At 57.4% G+C, this 19,616-nt stretch overlaps 1 protein-coding gene across 1 annotated transcript; it reads left to right on the top strand.

The window, feature by feature from the left end:
- Positions 1 to 353: 353 nt before the first annotated feature.
- Positions 354 to 7,818, top strand: NT5M (5',3'-nucleotidase, mitochondrial). Its single transcript, XM_032197810.1, has 5 exons — positions 354 to 791; positions 3,519 to 3,619; positions 3,919 to 3,979; positions 4,296 to 4,410; positions 4,608 to 7,818. Exons 1-5 carry the CDS (start codon positions 525 to 527, stop codon positions 4,763 to 4,765), a joined length of 702 nt encoding a protein of 233 aa, XP_032053701.1. The 5' UTR covers positions 354 to 524; the 3' UTR covers positions 4,766 to 7,818.
- The last annotated feature ends 11,798 nt before the right edge of the window (positions 7,819 to 19,616 follow it).

Genomic DNA, 19,616 nt, shown 5'->3' with positions numbered 1-19,616 from the left:
CCGAGCCCCAGCTCCGCAGGGCGCTTGTGCAGCTTTAAGGCGGTGCCGTCGCTCTCCGGGCTCGGCCAGGCACCGGGAAGAGGAACTGGGCTTTTGCACTGCCGGGTCGGGGACGTCCCAGCTCCGGGCCCCGACCCCCGGCTCCTGAGACCACCACCACCTCCACCATCACCCCCCTCCCCAGCCCCGCAGCCGCCTGCTCGCTGCTCGCTGCAAGGGAGGGGATGGGGCGGGGAGGTCCCGGGGCGAGGACGAGCCCCTGCACCCCCTCCGCATCCCCTCCGCACCCCCCTGGCACCCCCTCGCATCCCCCTTGCACCCCCTCGCACCCCTTTTGCTCCCCTTTGCACCCCCTTTGCTCCCCCTTGCATCCCCTCCGCTCTCCCCTATTGCATCTCCCAGGGGAGCCGCTTGCAAGGGCTGCTTGCTTGCAGGTTGCGTGCTTGAAATAAAAGTCTCCCCTTTTCCCCCCCCCCCCCCAAAGACCCTCCCCGGCTGCCCTGAGCCCCCCCCCTCTTCCCACCATGATTTTGCTGAGCAGCATCTTGCACCTCCGCCCCCCCCGGCGCTGTGGCCCCTTGGCAGGGCTGGGCAGGGGGCCCGGCCCCATAGCGGGGTCCCGCAGGGCTCTGCGGGTGCTGGTGGACATGGACGGGGTGCTGGCCGACTTCGAGGGAGGCTTCCTCAAGAAATTCAGGGCCAGGTACCCCGACAAGCCCTACATTGCCCTGGAGGACCGGAGGGGCTTTTGGGTGTCGGAGCAATACGGGCGCCTGGGACCCGAGCTGAGCGTGAGTCTCTGCATCCCCCCGGCTCCTCGCGCGGTTCGTGTTTGCTCTGCACCCTGCTTTTGCCTCCAGAGCTCTGGCACGAGGCTCACACAGGCCCCTGGGGAGGGTGGTGGGTGCTGGCCGGAGCTCCCACCCCAATACAGGCACAGGTCTGCATGCAGCAGGGCTTCCAGCGATGCCTCTTGTCCCAGAAATCCAGCATTTGTAATGCGTCCGTCTCCTTTCCCTGCATGCACGGATGGAGATGCAAGGAAAGGAGATCTTTCAGAACACCTGTTTACTTAAAAAAGAGGAAAAGTCGCTTCGCTGGATTGTTCTAGCTCCGATTTGGCCATGCTTCATGGGTTGGAACTATCCCTAGATGGATTTATGGAGTTCCTCAACAGCAATGTACGCGGTGGGACGCGGCAGAGGAGTTGAGAGCTAACCATGCAAGTGATGCTTCATGTGAGGGCTTACTGGAAATTAAAAAGACCCTAAGCCCTCCCATGTCTGTAAAATGTTGTGATCCGTTTTACTAATTAAAGCCTAGAAGCAGGAGCTCTCTTTATGTTGTACTTTATCTTTCAGCAAAGGGCTCAGTGCTGCAGAAAGTCGGTTTCTGCTTCTGCGAGTTTACCAGCTCACTTGGAGGGCTGTGGTCTTATCTGAGGCTTGTAATTGCACCAGTTGAAAGGAGTTGCAGCGGATAAAATACTCCTCTTCAACAGCACAGAGGCTCTAAGGAGGGGAGAATGCGTAACGGCCAGGGCTTCCCACTGGCAAAGTCCTCGATGGCTCAAAGAGCTGAAGGAATGACGCATCCCCTCTAGCTGGGATTGATGGAAGGGGGATGGAGATTGATGAAATGGGGAATGGAGAACATCCTCCACGCAATAAGGCAGATGCTAAAAGTTTGATGCGGTAATGCATGATAACTTTTTTTTTTCTTTCTCCTGGATGTTAACTACTTTGCATGTGAGATCGTCTTGCATCTGCCATGGTAAAAACCCCCAAACCTTGGGCTGAACAAGTAACAAAACTTCTACAGACCATCTTCAGGGCAGCCCTGCTTTCAGACCAAGGAGCATAGAAGCTGCTCGGTGGCTGAGAAGAACATCGAGGTTCACACGCGGGGTCCATCCTGTTTGGCACAGGGTGGGATTTCCAGCCTGTGGGGATTTTTTTCTGCCATAGGGAGTTATTCTGGCTCTCGGAGCCGAGTGGGTCTTTTCCTCAAGATGAGCTTAGTTCTTCCCCCATCGAGCTTGATTGCAAAACGCTTTTTGACATAAGTGGAAGCAGAATAGCTATGGAAGTCGTTGCTGTAAGAAAACACTTGAGCACAGTTTGAAGTGCTTTGCTGCATCAGGCCACGTTTCTTAGCTGTCTCTTGGGCAACTACATTCAGTACCTTAGAAATAAAACATCTTTGCCCACCCATCTAAGGCTGAGCAACTGGAGTCTGCCTGGCCCTTTGGCAAACTAGCAGGGTGGCTGCTCTTTTCATGCTACCAGGAGGCATTTCTGCTGGTTTTCTTGCGCTGAATCGGTGCGTTTCTTTTTGAGCAGGCACTAAGATATGTCTTTTTCTTTCTTTTTTTCCTCTGAGCCACTGATGTTTTCTGCTCCTCAGGCAAAGGAGTGCAATAGTTGGTCTGATTGGGACAACCTTTTAAGTTAGGTGTGCCTGATCTTTTCATATTACCTGGGATTTTTTGGAGAAGTGCATGGGTTTGATGCCAGCATGTTGTGTTTAATGCTCCATGCACAAATATGTAGTGGGTTGCCTGCTCTCTTTCCCCATTGCAGGTGTAGTAAGGGCAAAAGATGGTGGGACAGAGTAGATTCCCACTCATCAGGCAGGATGAGTCTAGCTGGCCTGTCCGACCAGTCTGTTTTTGGCTATGAGCTTATTTAAGCACCGTATAAATGCTGCTGAGGCTGCTCTCTCCTACCCTGATGCTCAGCTGGCTCCTCCTTAACTCTGCAATGCAAGGAGGCCAGGAAGGATTGGAATTTCCTTCATCCCTATCCCTCCACCCCAAGTAAAGCAGCAGAGATGCTCCAAATCAACCCTTCAGGGCAGGGCTCCCACCAAAACCTCCCAGCTGTGGCTGCAGCTGCTCGGCTGCGTTGCGACACCGGGCCACGGCTGCTTCCTCTGCCCACATCCATGTGGCAACACTCCCAAGCTCTCCTCCCCAAGGACCCCGTGTCTGTGTGAAATAATTGCTTTTCTTGGCGACTGAGAAGCCGTTACCTGTCTGAGGGAGCACAGGAGCTCTGGATGCTGTTCCTTAGAGCTGTGCTGGTGCTGTTGCAGGCAGCCCCTGGACTCTGTCCTCGTCCCAAGGCTTTGCCCCCTGTGGTTTCTCTTTGCTCAGCTCTCCCTTAGCACCAGAGCAGTGTGCTGGGGCTGCAGACCTGGATTTTATGTGTTTCCAACCCTTGCCTGGAGTTTCTTGCTCCATTCGCCCGGGCATCCCCGAGGAAGGTTGTCGGCGTTCATCCTGACATATATTTCATCCTATATTACATTGTCTCCTACGAGAGCAGCCCGGCTGCTATTTTAAGTGATCTGATGGAGATAAATAGGGCAGAGAGCGTCGTGAGCTGAACTACATCACATTGCAGCGGGGATCCACATAGAAGTTCCCCTCTGGACACGGACCCGAGGTTTCGTTGGGTTCTGGACAGGCTCTAGAAGAAAGCCCTGTGCAGTAACCGCTCTCTTTCCCCTCATAGGAGAAAGCCATCAGCATCTGGGAATCGAAGAACTTCTTCATCGAGCTGGACCCGCTCCCCGGTGCTGTGGAAGCTGTGAAGCAAATGGCAAATATGGCAGAGTGAGTAGAAACCTTCCTGTGGTATTTGGGGACGGACGGGGGGAGCAGCAGTGGCGTGCAGGCTGATTTGCCTCCTGGCAGAGGTACTCAGCACAGCATCAGCACTGAAAATGCCGACCGGACACCTGTGCATGGGAGGAAAGAGGGGGTTTTGACCCGCAGGGTGCTCACCAAAAGAATCAGCCCCGTGCATCCCCTTCCCTTCAGCTCTCTGCTCCCAGCAAAAATGAGAATGTGGCTGTGGGTGGGATGCTGTGCAAGGGGGGGCTAACACCTTGTTATCTTTTATCTCTTGGCAGCACTGACGTGTTCATCTGCACGAGCCCTATCAAGAAGTACCGCTACTGCCCTTACGAGAAGGTGAGTGGGTCCGAAACCCCCTCCAGTGAGCCCCCACGTGCCTCGCTCTGCCCAGCCATAAGCCAGCAGCAACATTTCCCTGCCCCACCAGCAGCGTTGTGCCCTGGCATCTTCTCCGTGTGGCCTCTCTGCCCTCGGCTGAGCTCTGCCACTTGCATTCACGTGGTCTTAATGTTTCATCCTGATGCCTGGGTTTTTTAAAGCTGCTGCTTGCTCTCCAGCAGCATCTGAACCCTTCCCGCTAGCAAACCAATTCGGCAGGGTGTCAGAGCTCGTGTCAGCCTGCCTCCTCTCACTGCTCCCCCTCGCCTTGCAGTACGCCTGGGTGGAGAAGCACTTCGGCCCCGAGTTCCTCGAGCAGATCGTTCTGACACGAGATAAGACGGTGGTTTCTGCTGACCTGCTTATCGACGACAGGCCTGACATCACAGGTAAGGGCACTGTGGGGTGGCAGAAGTGACAGTCTACAGCCCCAAGGGGCAGGTGGCATCGGGGGTGATGGGTGCTGGTCCCTGCCTGGCTGATGAAGCTCTTATCAGGGGGTTGTGTCCACATTTGTGAGCAAGATCAAGCTCTGCGCCTTGCAGGGGAGGAACTGGGTGAGCTGACCTCTCTCCTTGCTTCACAGGGGCCGAGCTGAACCCCAGCTGGGAGCACGTGCTCTTCACAGCCTGCCACAACAGGCACCTGCAGCTGAAGCCCCCCAGCCGCCGCCTGCAGTCCTGGACTGACGACTGGAGGGCCATTCTGGACAGCAAACGGCTGCCGCCCGGCCGGGCCACCTAAAAACCAGCCTCCCGTGGCCACCTGGGGCTGTGGCCACCCACTTGGTGCCCTGCAGAGTCCTGCTGAAGGCTGACACCACGGACAGACAGACAGACGCCATCCCTAGAGTGGAGAGGAAGGGGAGATGAAGCAGCAAGGACCCCAGGAGCGGATCTCAGACCAGCCAGGGGCATTTACTGCCACGTCTGCACCCCCAGCATCACCGTCCTCCTCCAGCATGGCACAGAGTGGCTCTCTGTCCTGCTGGGGCATGGTCACACCCGCGATGGAGTTGTCCTCTGGCTGGCTTGAAGGATCCCCATCCACCCTCATCCCTGAGGAGCCGCTGCAGCTATGCACAGAGAGACTTTAGGGCTGCTTTGGGAAGAAGGGAGCAGATGTTTCTTTACACAAGAGCTGCAAGAAACCATGCAGGCACTTGCTGACGGGCTGGCAGAGGTGAGGGGGGTTCTTTACCCTGCCCAAAGGCTCTTCCTCCTTCCCCAGCTCTTGGCACTCACCTCACGAGCTTCTGGGGCTCGTTTCCCACTGCTCTCCACTCGGGCCGCTCACCCTGGGCATTGCTGATGCAGCAAGCAGGCCGAGCAGTGCTGGCAGAAGCCCTTTTTGGAAGCCCAGCAGCTTCTGCAGCTCACATCTCACCTCACAAACCGGTGATCTGATGGATTTCAAAGCCAGGGAGGTCGGCACAGTGCTGGCTGCGTGGTCCGTGCCCCATCTCTCTCCTCATCCTGCCCAAAATCAGCCCGCCAGGAGAGCTCTGGGTGTGTGTCCACCCAGAGGTGGATCCTTCTGGGGATGGATCCTTCCACGCAGAAAGCCCTGGGTGGTGCAAACCACCAGGCTGAGGCAGTGGGACCGTCAATACTGCCCAGCTGATTGCCAAATTGTCTGATTTCACCTCGGGGAAGCTGGCTGGGGCTGCGAGTGGCCAGCTGGAACAATGGGCACTGAAAAGGGAGCACTTGGAGCAAGCGGCAGCTCCCCGAGGGACACGTTTCATGTAGCTGTGCCTCTTTTTTCTCTGCCTGGCTGGTTCCCACCTCCCTGAGCCTGCACCAGCCTCTGAACTGCACCACAAAGCGGCCACTGCTGCTTCTCCTGCCGGCCCCGGAGAGGGGATGTCCCTGTCCTGGGGGGGCACCGCACTGAGTGTCCCCAGGCAGAGCCCTGGGGACCTGCAGGGACGCTGCAGCTCTCACAGGGGTCATTTGGGGTATCCAGCAGCACTCCCCACCCTGTTTGGGATCCCACCACTATCCCCTGCTGACCCAGACCAAGGACTTGCTGACCACAGGGGTAAAACTCCCCTCTGGGACATGTGGCATGGGTCAGCCACCCCGTGTGCTGCTCACCAAGCCTTTGGCTTTGCTCTCCTCTCTCCTTTTGGCCCCGTCAGCAAAAAAAACAATGTGAGCTGAAAGCCACGCAGCCAACAAACAGCACATTTCAGCAGCAGCAGTTGCTCCACCACGCCTGGGACTCAGAGGGGCTCTCGAAGTCGGTGCTTCCAAATCCGTGCCTTCCCCAGCTGCTGCGGGCCAGGGGTGAAGCCCGAATTGCCTCAGCTCTCTCTGAAAGCTGCCCCGTCTCTTGGGATGGGGAGGTTGTGTAAAGATCCTGTGGTCTAGGAGTGACGAACCGCAAGGATTTAACTTTTTTTAATCCTGTTTAAACCACTTTGGGCTGCTCCTGAGGAGCTGCTGCGGCTGCCGAGCATCACACATGGCATTGCATGGGCTCCGAGTTCAGCTTGTCCCTCGTGGCACCATTTAAATAAGAGCTCCCCAAGCTCTCCAGAGCCATTTCCCAACCCGTCCTCGAGCTGAAATGGAGCTGCCACATTGCTACGGCTGCCCCAAACCCCACATCTTTCCCCCAAAGCCAGGGCGGACCCGAGGGACGCAGCTTTCCAGGTCCAGATCTTTCCCTCTGGGTTCGACGTGTGATGCCAGAGAGACCACATGGAATCACACCAAATATACTTGAAAGCAGGGCAGGAATTTCTCCCTGTATGAGGCTCACAGAAATCCCATGTGGTTGCCGTCCTGTTGGGGCCACGACCTGACTTTCCATCCCCCAGCCGCGTGGTCCTTTTAGTGCTCGAGCCGTTCTGCAGCCAGCTGGGACGCACAGAGCTTTTATTTTTAAACGCACATCCATAAAACAGAGGCTGCTGAGGAGCACTGCAATAAACACCGGGGTTTATTGGCATCCGGCTTCCCAGAAACGCAGTTTGGGTTTTGCAGTTTCCCACCCGAAGAGGCTCTGCCTTCTGCGTGGGGGAACTGAGGAGGGCTGCACCTGGGGTTGGGGAATCCTCAGGGCCAGAAAACCTGAAAACAGCCCTCCCAGCACAATAATAATGCCATTACAGAGTCCCTGTGGGCAGAACGAGAGCCCAGGGGCAGTTTTAGTGCTGGGGGGGATGCTGCAGGCAGGGAACGGCCTCCTGTGCCCTCCTCCGGGATCAGCGTGGCACAGAGGAAACGAGCACTGACGCTGGGACGCGAAGCATGGGAGTTGTTTTTCCCCCTCTTGTTGTTGTTCTTGTTGTTCTCGTTTGTTTGTTTGTTTTCTCCTGGCAGTAGCTCACTGCCACCTCCAGCTTTAAGGACAGTTTGAATTTCCTCCTCCAGCTCGGACCCCTGCCTTCGCCGGCTGCAAGAACTCCTTAATTTCGCCCCTTCACCGGCGAGCCCAATCCTGCCACAGCTCGGACCCCGCCGAGATGCCACGGCAAGGAAAACCATGGTACGGCTCGTGCCCGAAATGTGCATTTCTGAGCCCAAACCCCGATGCTGGGGGCCTGCAGGGAGGATGGGGCATTCACAGCAGGGCTGGGCTGTGTCTTTCCATGCTCTGCTGTGACACCCGTGAGCTGGAGAGGAAATCCTGCTGGAGCTCAGGCATGGCACGTGCCCCTGGCACTCTCAGGGTTAACCAAAAAGCGGAGATTTGGGGCTTTTCCACTCTGTTTGGGCTACAAAAAGATGCATGTTCCCATTGCCACGCTGCAAAGGAGACGCACAATAAATTTTTCTGTGCCACTGGCTCAGCCTTTCTCTGCGGGGCGGTGGGCTCTGGGGGTACAGCTGCCTTTGGGTATGCACCCCCCAAATGCCACCACGGTCCCAAAAATGTGCCCAGGGGGGTGGTTAGGGGAACAAGCACCTCTCTGCCCTTGTGGCTGCGTTTTGGGGCTGCCCTTGTGGTGGTGGCACTGGGGACATGTTCCCCAGCAAGGGATGGAGCGAGGTGCGGGGACCTGCAAGCGGCACCTCCCCGGAGCAGGGGGGAGCTGCAGCCCCCTGCCAAGGAGCCTCGGTGCCCTCCCCATGGGCAGGGGCTGCACCAGAGACCCCCAAACACCCCCAGGAGGTGAATGTGGCCCTGGGGCAGAGCAGCACAGAGAGGAAAGGACGTCAAGAGCAATGACAGCACCTCGAGCATGATGGGGGCTGAATTGGGGCATCACCCAAAATCTATGGGGATTTCGGCTGGTCCCGAAGCCTGGGCGCAGGGTGTGGGTGCAGGCACCCCTCTGTAAGGACATAGCCCCCTTTCCAGCCCATTTTGGCACACTATGGTCCTGCTTGTAGGACCTGTCTGGGGCAGAGCAGGCGATGCTCTCGCCTGCATTATTCCTAAACTCTTTGTTGGCCGATGCCCAAAGAACTCCAAGAGGGGGCTGCGGGGCCGGGGTCAGCCCAGCCGTGCTGTGCAGGGGCCAGCCCTGACGCAAGGGCTGCGGGTGGTGTGGGACAAAGCCAGGGCAGGGGACGGAGGGAGGCTTAGTCACCCGAATAACTCAGGCTGGGAGAGAGCAGAGCCAGCAATGGCTCAGCCCCTGGAGGCAGCCAGATGGGGTTTGGCACCTGTGGGGCTGCCACGCTCCATTTTGGAGCAGGATGGTGCCTGGCCTCTCTGCTCGAAGCCAGGGCCTGGAGGCACATCGTGGGCAAAGCAGCAGCGGGCGTGCAGGAGAGATCCACGGGATGCAGGAGGAATATCCACTAGAGGGGACTGTGCGATCGCGTGTGGGAGCGCACAGCTGCCAGGCTGCCTCGGAGCAGGATCGGGCTCCTCCATGCAGCCTCCTGCTCGTGCCACCTCTGCAGCCCAGCCCTGCGGCCCCCTGCTCATCCCAACCCTGCAGCCCTCCAGCTATAGGGAAGGACCTCAGCAGCCCTTTGGTGCCCTTTTGGCAGTTCATCCCGGGGTGCACAGGGCGCACGGGGTGCCCAGAAAGGCGTCTGCAGCTGCAGCTGTGGGAGAAATGTGCCGACCCCAACGGGCAGCCAAGGCTCCTCACGGCCGTTTGCTTGCTCCCTGTGAGGATGTGGGAGAGATCGGAAGGGTAAAAGCTTAAAAAAATGGTGGGTAAGAAGAATTGGGGATCTATGGGGTCCGTATGGAAAATATCCCTGGGAAAAATGCAGCCCCCAGCATCTCTCATCGTTGCCATTCTCCTCCTGCTCTGTGCCTCCCTGCTCGGCTCTGCCCCACTTCCCTGCAGGCCCCTGGCTCTCCCAGGGCTGAGATTTCACCCAAAATCCCACAAAGGGCCTTTACTTTGCTTTTCCTCCCACTCGTCCCAAAACCAGAGCCTGTTTTGGGAGCAGAGCTGTGGGTGGTGAGGGCTGGGGGAAGCAGGGAGCTTTCTGATGGATTTGTCTCGCCCCTCAGCACCGGGATGCGGTTTCCTCCTGGTAGGATTTATGGGTTTTGTCCCTTTATTTGTAAATAAAGACTCGAGTGATGCATTTTCTGGAGAGGAATAAAGTTCCCCAGTGCAGGAGGGCAGACGGGAGCCCGCAGCGCTGCTGGCAGCGTCCCACTTTCCCCACCAAGACAGGGCATGGAGCTGGGCTCCAGCACCCCATACTCATCCCACCCATTCTCCTGGTGGCTTAAAGACCTTCAAAAGTGCCTGATCATTTAGGGTTGCGCGTTCCCAATGACCCACGAGCACTTTTGCATCTCCCCCCAGCTTTGCAGCCCTGCTGGTGACCCCACACAGGGCAAGCCCTGGGCGCTCGGCTGCTTTCTGCACCTCCCAGCTTTGCAGCACCTCCATCGAACCTCCTGCACGTGCCAGGCAGAGCGTTCCCCATACAACACCTGCCCTCGACACGCAGCATTTTTTCCCCAAAACCCAGGAGAGCAGCAGCAGCAGCTCACCACAGCCTGCCTCCCCCGGCAGACCGAGCCGGATCTGTCCTGCTCGGCGGTGGCTGCTTTGTTACCAGCTAGCTCATTCTTGCTCCTTCTTCTATCCCAGCCCTTTGCAGGAGGGAGGGGAGAACAAAACAGCCCTGGGGGTGAAGTTACCTTATTAATTAACGAGGCTGAGAGCTTTGCAGATATTGCGCGGAAGAGGGGAAAAAGCGGGGAAACTGGGCAAAACCAGAACGGCTCGGGTTCAATTGTCAGCCCAATTAACCTAGATCCGTGCCCTCCCTCTGGATGAATAGCTCATTATTATGTAATTGCTTCGGCCCAGCTCCTGGTGGAGGGGAATTAAATTCAGGCACGTAACGAGGCAAGCCTGTGTGGAGACGGGACGCGGGGGCTGCCCCCCAAAAAAAGTGAAGAAAGGGTGATCTGGGACTGTAGAAGTCCGTGGTATCCGCACCATTTGCACCACTGTGGGTCCAAAATGTGGCTGGGCTGGGGATGATTTGGAAAGGCCTGGTGATGGTGCCGAAGGATAATTCTTGGTGGGCTTTTTGGTGATGGAAGAGAGCAGGAGGAGGAGGAGAAACAAGCAGGAGGCTCCTGCAGGCTCCAGCACAAGCACGGAGGATATTTGTGCACTTGGGGCTTTGCACCATTGCTGTGGGTGTTTGAAGTGCCCCCATCTGGGTGCCTACATGGCCCAGGAGCCCAGTGACCCCCATGAATGGCCCTGGGTTTTTTATTTTTATTTTTATTTTTTTTATTTTGGGCCAGGATAGATTGTGGGGAGCGGGCAGGAGGCCGTGGTTTAGCCAAGCACTCCAGCATCCACGTAATTGCACCAGCCCTGCTCAGCTCAGCAAGGGGTTTAGGCAAGATAATTGGTGTGCTCGGTCAGGGACAAGGTGCTTTGGGAGCTCTTTTGTCTGAAGAAGGGGAAAATAAAAATCATTGTGAGCCTTATCTGACCCTTTCCTCCTTGCCCTGCTAGGACTGCTCTGCCTAGTGAGGAGGAAAAATTCCCCCATTAGTGGCTTTCAAACCTAGAGCTAATAAAAAAGCCACAAACCCACAAAAGTCACTGAGAAAACCTGCTGGTGCCATAGCAGAGCAGGCTTTTCCATCTGCAGGGCTGGTGAGTTTGTATGCAGGGGGAAACCTAAATGCACCATGTGTGAGAAGCCTTCAGGCTTCAATATTAGCTCGAGAGCAGATAAATGTGGTTTTCTTCTGCTCTTGCTAGCTTTAAACTCCCTCATTTCCAGCCCCTCGGCTCAACCCCAAGCCTAGCCCCCATCCTTGGACAAAAGTACCTTGCAGCGTGTGTGGCAGGGGTACTTTGTGCGTAACACAAAGCAGGCATCTTTAAAGAAAAAGGCATTGGACACCCCAAATTAATCAATTGTAGCTTTTTCCAGGGCTAGGCATCCTGTTTGCCACTGGTTTCCCTTTGAGCAGCTCCACCACACCAGCTAGGAAAACAAAGCAGAGCCCTGGGAGTGCTGGAGCCCTTCTTGGGAGCAGAGCTCCATCCCTTCCCCAGCTCCATCCCTTCCCCAGCTCCATCCCTCACCCAGCTCCATCCCTTCCCCAGCTCCATCCCTTCCCCAGCTCCTTGGCTTCCTTTTCCCTTAAGCCCATTCCTGGCAGCTGCTGTGGCTCTTGCTGAGAGGATTGTGCATCCCGAGACATCCAAGCTGCCACAGGGCAGAGGCTGGCAAAGGGCGAGCGAAGCCCAAACCGCCCCAGGCTGGCAAACTGCAGAGGCTCCAGCCACACAATGAGCTTTTTGGGAAGCCACAAGCGTTCTGGCTGCTCCGTGAGCCTTTCTTGGCATCCCCAGCACTGCCATCTCGTGTTTCCAAGCCTGTGCCCAGGGCATGATGCCCTTTGGTGCATCGCTCTCCCAAGCAGCTCCTGGTCCCGAGGGGCTCTGATGGACCCGTGTCCTGAAACAGGCTCAGGATTTTCCTGCAAGCACCCCAGGGTTAAATTAAAGAGGATTTAAGCAGATGATCACTTCTCTGTTCTTCCTAGATGGGAAAATGGGAACCATCACACCACGTTGTCCACTGGCATCATCACACCCAGCCAAGGGTGAGCTGGTCCTCGTGTCTGCAAAGCCTCTGAGCTCCAGAAACCTTTGTTTCTGGAAAAAAAAATATTTCCCCCCCCCCCATAGCAAATCTTCAAGATGAAATGATACTGAGAAACCTTTTTTGGGGGATGCAGGGAGAGGCTGAGCTGCCGCAGGTAGCCCCGACCCCGGACCAGAGCGCGTTTGTTTTGCTGAGGTTGTTTGGGCCAAACGACGAGCAGCAGAAACAAACAGCTACAGCGAGCGGGCGATAAACATTTTTTTCTGCGTGGTTGGAATTATCCCTGACTTTTGACCCCAGATTAAATGTAGTGTGTAACTGGTGGTTATGCATTGAGTCATGCGAGCGGGCTAATCGCAGGAACCCCCTGTTCTCCAAACAGCCTGCACCCCGCGGCTGCCGACTGCCGGCCGCTCACGTTTCCCACCCGAGGCACCCCGCGGGTTTTGCATCATCCTTTTAATTCAGCACTTAGCAAGTGTTTTTTTTTTTTTTCTCCGGCCGGTATCTCGAGCCCGGAACAAAACAAACCCAGCAGCGCCGTAAGCAGGCAGCCCAAGGCTCCGTGATTGCTCCGGTGTCTCGTAAAGGGCTGGGCTCACGCTCAGCAGGAAAGGTCTCTCCTCTCCACCAGCAATTCTCATGAAGGGCGAAGAAATAGCCTTGTGACTGCTAGCTCTGTGTGTAATTTGGGTGAATGTGAGCATTGGGCTCGGAAAATGTTGGCGGGAGGTGGTGGGCAGGGAGACGGGCTCGCCGTGGGGGTGCTGCACAATCCTGATACCCCCTGGCCATGCAGAAGGGCTCGGCACAGCTTCCCCAAAAATGGGGCAGAGCAGGGCAAGGGGCAGAGAATTATAGAATCAGAGAATCGCAGAATCACAGAATATCCCAGGTTGGAAGGGCTGGAGTTGGACTCAAGTTGGACATCGAGTTGGACTCGATGACCCACAGGGATCATGGAGTTCATCTCCTGGCTCCTCGCAGGTCTACCCAAAAATTCAGACCACACGACTGAGTGCCACCTGGCACCACTGAAACCTCGGGCTCTGGGGGCTGGTGCCAGCTCATTTCATCAGGAATCAATCATAAATAAATCAACCTCTTTCCTCCTGCAGCAGCTCACTGGGCAGTAAAAGCCCAGTGGGAAGAGCGTGACCCCGGTGCAGGCTGGCTGTGCACCCCACCACGCTCACGCAGAGCTGTCCCAGAGGCATTTCAGCACCAAAAGCTCTTTGTATCGGGGGCCAGCCCCTGTCCCCAACTGTCCCAAGAGTGATGCTGGTGACGTGGGAGGCAGGCGATGCCTCTACATCAGGTTTGGGAGGGGACAGCCCTGTCCCAAATGCCCGGGGGATGGTGGTCCCCAGGGGTCCCCCAGCCAGAGCCAGGTTTGGGGTGAGCCCGGTGTCCCAGCACCCTAGCTGTCCCCAGTTCCTTGCTGGTTGGAACTGGTGCGGGTATTGGTGCTGAGCTTTCACTTGCTCGGCCAAGGTGGTTCTGCGAGAATACAGAAACGGCTGGAGGGGAAAATCCACGGCTTAGTAAACAGAGCTGAGCAAGGCAGACCTCTCACCCAGGAGGGCAGGGAGGAGGGAAGGGAGCCTGGAGCCGCCCGGGGGCACCCGGGGCTGGATTTCAACACCCAGCAGAAGACAAGGAGCTTCTGTTGGGTTGTCTGGGTCCCCAACCTCCCCGCTGCTCCCCGGTGTGGGGGTGGCTGTTTGGTCTGGCCCCGGAGCCCCGCGCTGATAAGCAGGAGCCGAGGAGGAAGCGAGAGGTGGCCGAGTGCTGGGGGGAACGTGTCGGGGTGTGGGGGGCATCTGGGGATGCTTCCCTGTCCCCTCAGGCAGGGGAGGGTGATGGTGCAGGGAGGAGAGGTGCCTGGGGATGTACAGAAATGTATTTGGGGTTTATAAGACATCCAGGGCTGTGCCACGTGGCTGGGAAACAGGGCAGGGGGTGCCAGGAGGGGTGATGGCCCCACAGCCCTATCGCCCCCACAGAGCTGCCTCTTATGGGGTATGAGCCCGTGTCCCAACTGGCTCTACTCTGATGGGTTTCTCCCATTGCCTGCACTCACACATTTCCCTCCCATGCAGCTTCCAGGCATTTTTGGGGACATCTGTCTGCCCCCAGGGTTTTCTCCCCGTGCCGGGTAGGGTCAGGCCGGGACAGCCGTGCTGTTGGGTCCCTGCTGGCCACGACGGCTCCGTCCCGCTCCACCTCCAGCATAAATCACATCTGGCCGTAAATCCCTGCCAGCCTTCAGGGACCCGTCCCCGAGGAGGGCCAGGGGTCAGCCGTCAGGCAGCGAAAACAAAGACCTTGTTTTTTGGCTGGCGGGGCTGTGATCCGGAGACACAAACAAGAGCTGGCCCCGCGGCACCGAGCCCACCGGGCCAGGCACGGCTTTTGGATGGATCAGGTCCCTGACCTGCCTTGGCACAAGGCACGGGGGACATGGGACAAGGTGTGAGGGACGAGGGGCTCAGCACATTGCTAGCCAAACACCACGGGACACACGAACGGCCTCACATCGGCCTCAGTGCCGTGGCACAGAAAATACACTTGATTTTCCGAACGAGCTCCTGAAGTCCCTGGTGCTGAGGTTACCTGGGAGCCTTGCTTTCCTTTTAAACCCCGTGTTTCCCTAGCAAGACAGCTGCAGAAAGCCCAAACCTGTGCTGGCTGCTAGGAATTGGTCATTCACCAAAATTAATCAGGGCAGCTCGAGCAGCTCCGGGCGTTATCAGTGAGAAGTGCCGGACAGACCTCGGCACAGACGGTGGCTCCCAGGCACGGGGACGTGGCAGGGTTCAGGTGATTTCTCAGCAGTGGTCAGCTCCACAGCCTCCTCCGGGAAGGCAGCGGGTTGTTTTTCCTACCTGTGGGTGTGGGAGGTTGATAAGGAGCTGGCCGGGAAGCAGCGAGCTGCCTGGGGCTCCTCGGGGACAGGCGGTTAGTGACGGTCAGGTAACCACTGGCTATGGGGGAATGAAGGGATTTGCCTTTTCTTCTTGGAAATACCCCTTTCCATATCAGAGATAAAAATACCCTTGTCATTTGCCTGCTGCCCGCCTTGTGGCCAACATACCCAGCAGCAAACTGGTGCCAGCCCTGTGCTCCCCACACTCATCACCCAAATTTTGGTGCTTCAGGGCTGCACTGTCCCTAATTCCTGTGACTTGAAGCGCCTCAGGTCCCTGGGTAACCCCATTTTTCAGCCCTATTTTTCCCTGTGTGACGACCATAAGCTGCCAACCCACCGCCCTCCTCTCCCTGGCTGCATCCCCAAGGTTCAGGGGCTGCCCGGGGAGGGCCACGAGCAATGTTTGAGGGATGAGACCAAGCAGGGACCGCATTCCTCGCACGCTGGTGTTTCAGCTGAGTGCCCCCTGATGCCGGGGGCAGTGGGCACGTGTCCCACCAGCCAGCGGCACGGCCGAACTCGCTGAACTCCCCGGGCACGTGAGCCATGCCTGGAGCTGCTGGTGCTTCCCCCGAAGGCTGTCCCATGGTGGGATCCACTCGGCCCTGCTGCCGGGTGAGATAGGGGAGAGTTTGTCCGCAGCCCTGAGCCGGAGCTCTGCCGCCGAAGGACAAAATGGGGCCGGGACAAGGGTGCAGCGAGGCCGGGATGTGGCATCACAGCCCCCCCCCCCGGGCTGCTGCAGTGTCCCGGGAACAACCCGAAGGTCCCGTTCCAGCTCCATCAACTGAAAACAAAAGTGCGGCTTGTTCCCGGCCTGTTTTCAAAGCCAGAAAGGTCGGGGCCACCAGAGCCCTGCCCGGCGTGGTGGTGTTGTTGGCTCCAACGCTGCTTGGCACGCACGGGGAGCAGCGCAGGGAGCGGCACGTGCCACTGCCCAGGTGTGCTGGGGACACACGTGGGAACATTTCACCTGCCCCAAAATGCAGCCAGCTCGGGGTGGCACGTGGCAGTGAGGCACCAATACCTAGAGGGGCCGGTGCTGCTGACATCCAGGGCTTTCTGCTGGGGTGGGCAGGGGGACAAATGTTTGAGATCCATAGGGCAGGAACACTGCATGGCCCTGCCGTCGGCACATCGGGCTCCGAAACATCCCCTCAGCCCTGTGCTGGGTGCCTGCGTGTGTTTTCACCTGCTCAGCGGAGATTATTAGCAGAGAAAATCGTTGGGCACGGAGACAGGAGCTCGAGGGACAAGGCAGCGCCTCTGTCACCTGGAAATCAATCCCAGACATCCGCCCTGGCTCAGCCTCCTCGAGTGCCGCTCGATGTGCCCGTGCCCTCTGTCCTCTCTGCTGGATTTACCTCAAACAGCCAGAAGTTGAGCGTGCAAAGCTGTTCACACATCCCAATATCATCAGGGACAGTTTTGCCGTGGACCCTGTGCCTCTCCCTGCCTGATATGCAGGGACCACCCTACCCAACGGCCCCAAACCGTCCCTGCGAGCTCCCCGCGTCCCCAAGGCAGCTTTGCATTCCTGCTGAGTCAAGCTGACAGCGCACTGACATTCGTTTTGACCTTTCAAATCACAAGGATGTTCTGTCCTTCCCGGCCAAGTACAGCCTGGCCACCCTGTGGGTGGATTATAGTGGATATACAGCGGCTGCAAGTACGGCTCTGGAACCGGGGAAGCGCGCGCGTGGGCTCGGCTGCCTTCATGTGCATGGCTGCGGCGGTGGGATGAGCGTGAGGAGCATCCTCAGTGCCCTGCTTCCCTCCTGGGGTGCCGGGGTGGATGTGGCACAGGGTGGGAAGGAGGGGACGGTGGTAGAAAAGATGCCAAGTGGCTGTTTTGGAAGGGGAGAAGGGCTCCTGCAAAACCAGGAGCCACCAATGTGCCCTCCAGCAGCCACCCCCTTGCTGCCAGCTCCACAGGATGCTCCCAGCTCCCTGAATTTCCCGTCTTCCAGCTAAATTATTCCTTTTGTTTTGAGAGAACGTCAAGAACCGCAATTAGGAGGCAATGTGCAATTAGCCTGGTGGCTACCAGGGGCAGTGCCCTCCCTCCCAGTACGAGGTGCACCCCGGCCCCAAAAGCTGGGAGCAGGAGCGAGCTGAAGGGAAGGCAGCACACTGCAGCTCCCAGAGGTGTTAAATCTGGTCACCAACAGAACAGATCGATAGGGCTAAATGAGCATCTTCCTCTCTCAAGCATGGCCCCAGCATACACAAAATCCTATTATGTAGGACAGCAGCCAGGCCATGAGCGGGGCTGAGAGCAGAATGCAGGTTGTATGGCTCATATGGGGCTGGGGGAGCCATCCCCATCACCCTGTCCCTATAAAACCCGTCCACTCACCCCAAGTCCTGCTGGAGGCCAGGCTCTGCCACGTGGCTGGCACCAGCCCAGGCTCTCCCGGCCCGGATCCGGCCACCTTGCAGCCCCATGGCGCCGGGAAGGCTGGCGGCTTTGTGCTCTCAGCCCGGATGCCCTGCTTATCTCTCCCTTCTCTTGGCCTGACACATTTTTTCCTCCCTCTCCTTGCCTAACCAGTCCATAGGACTCTTATCTCAAGCCCTGAACCACCCTTTCCCAAGGCGTTTTCAGCAGCATCCTTTGCAAACCCATTTCCAGGGGGCTGTGCACGGCATTAGGGGCTCAAGTGACAACTGGCAGGAAAGCCCTTCTGCTTTTATGCCACGCTGATGTCCCCAAACCCCTTCTTGAAGCCAAGGCAGGGTGTAAAACAACCCCCTTCTCCTGGCAAATGCTTCTCAGGCTTTCAGGCTTCCTGCAGCTGGCCCTGCCTGGGAGGTGGTGGGTGCCCAGGTCCTGCAGAGCGCTTTGTGGTGGAGAAACCAAAGCCCATTTGGGGTTTCTGCCCTACAGCTGGTCCGTCTGCTGCCCAGGGGCAAGGGGACTGCTTGTCCCATCCCAGGTGCGTGCACATCCATGTGTGTGCATGTGTCCCCAGGCCTCTGCATCCCACAGGGTTGCAGAGAGAAGGTTGGGTGAGAGAAGCGCACTTTGGAGACACAAATCCACAGGGTTTTGGCTGTGTTTCATGAAAACGCTGGAAATCCCACATTCGCATGCCCTCGTGTCCAGCCTGCCCTTTGGAAACCATCCCTGGCCCGTGCCTTGCTCCGAACCACGCCAGCAACGCAGCGCTCCGCGGGGGCTGCTTGGTGCGGCAGCTTGGTTTCGGGCGGCCAGAGCCAGCCTGATTCAGCCTCTGCTGGCCCAAAGGAGCTGCTTTCCGCCCCAGAAATAGCAGCTCGGATGATGCTCTCTGCAGCTGGGGATGACGATGCAGAAACGCTCGTTATCCAGCAGGAACAATTAGAGCAATTATCCATGAAGGCGCTGCGTGATGCCGGAATGGGCCAGCCGGTGGCCAGCTCCCGGGCGCAATCCCCATGGGGCAGGGGTGCCAGGAGGAAGAGCAAACCAAGCAGGAGCACCACGAGAGCCTCCTGCAATGCCAGGAGGGGCTGTTCCATGCAGGAAGGACAGCCAGGACAAGGGAAGGGGTTGTCTGGAAGCTGAATGTCACTCTCTGATGACATTTGTTTGCATTCAGATTAAGGACGGAGCAGAGGATGGTGTTAGGGACCAGGCTGCCTCATGTGGTGCTCCTGCCTCCCTCCTTGCCAGGCTCCATCATGGGAGAAGTGGGGCTGGGCTCAGCTTTTTCCATTTATCTATTTAGAAATGGGCAGCACCGGGGCCGGATTGAGCCCTGGGTACCTGGTGGGCACCAACCCCGGTGGCAGCTGCCAAGCAGAGCTGCAGGACACGTCCCTCTGGGGGCAGAAATCAGACTTCTGGCTGAGAAATTCCTGTTGGGAAAAAGCGTAAAGGGCAATTTCTCAATTTTCTCAATTCAGAACAAGGAAGGCTCTTTGTTTTTCCCCTTGACATTGTTTAAACATCTCGTTTCAGTGCTGCTAGAAGTAATCCCTGCTCCCCGATGGCTGCTTGGAGCCAAAATCCCAAACCAATCCCAGGCAGATAAACAACCACTCCCTGAATAAATCAGAGTGCAGCTAGGCTGGAGGGAAAGCTTTAGGGCAGGTTCAGATGTGGCTGGGTACCCAATCACCATCCGATGCCCAAGGAGTGGCTGGGGAGAGGGGGTGGGAGCTGGAGGAATGTGGGGTGCACTCTCTGGGGGAACGCGGGGCATTTTCCATTGAAAACTTTATCTCTGGCAAGCGTGCCACCACATCCTGGGCTTGTTTGTCCTGCAAGAGCAGCAAACTTCCCAGGAAAATATAGCTACCTGGTCAGAAAAGCCTGATAGGCTTTGTTTATTAGCGGCTAAATATTAAACCCTCGGCAAACAGGGCTGGGAGATACCCTCGGGGCCAGCAGCGGGGCTGGGGCTGTGGGGCCACAACGCGGTGCCCCACAGGCTGCCGGCCCCGGGCAGCAGCAGGAGGAAGCCTCCCCAAAACGCTGCTCTCAGCACAGCCTCAGAAATGTACCTTCCTCCAGGTGAGGGAAAGGAGCTAGTGAGGCTGAAAAGGGATTAAAAGCTATGATCTTGCTACGGATGGGGATTTCTCCACCACTGAACCTCGCGGTGCCTTGATTTGCACAGGCAGCGTGTCTCCAACCACGCCAGTGCTGTCC

This window comes from Aythya fuligula, chromosome 15 (assembly GCF_009819795.1).
Source record: "Aythya fuligula isolate bAytFul2 chromosome 15, bAytFul2.pri, whole genome shotgun sequence".
In the NCBI taxonomy this organism is placed as follows: Eukaryota; Metazoa; Chordata; class Aves; order Anseriformes; family Anatidae; genus Aythya; species Aythya fuligula.
This window is presented reverse-complemented; position numbering and strand designations above follow the sequence as displayed.

Excerpts from the sequence above, each read along its gene's own strand:
- NT5M (XM_032197810.1), top strand. The coding sequence starts at position 525 with ATGATTTTGCTGAGCAGCATCTTGCACCTCCGCCCCCCCCGGCGCTGT. Across the intron at positions 792-3,518 it reads GCCTGGGACCCGAGCTGAGC|GAGAAAGCCATCAGCATCTG; the intron begins GTGAGTCTCTGC and ends TTCCCCTCATAG. Across the intron at positions 3,620-3,918 it reads CAAATGGCAAATATGGCAGA|CACTGACGTGTTCATCTGCA; the intron begins GTGAGTAGAAAC and ends ATCTCTTGGCAG.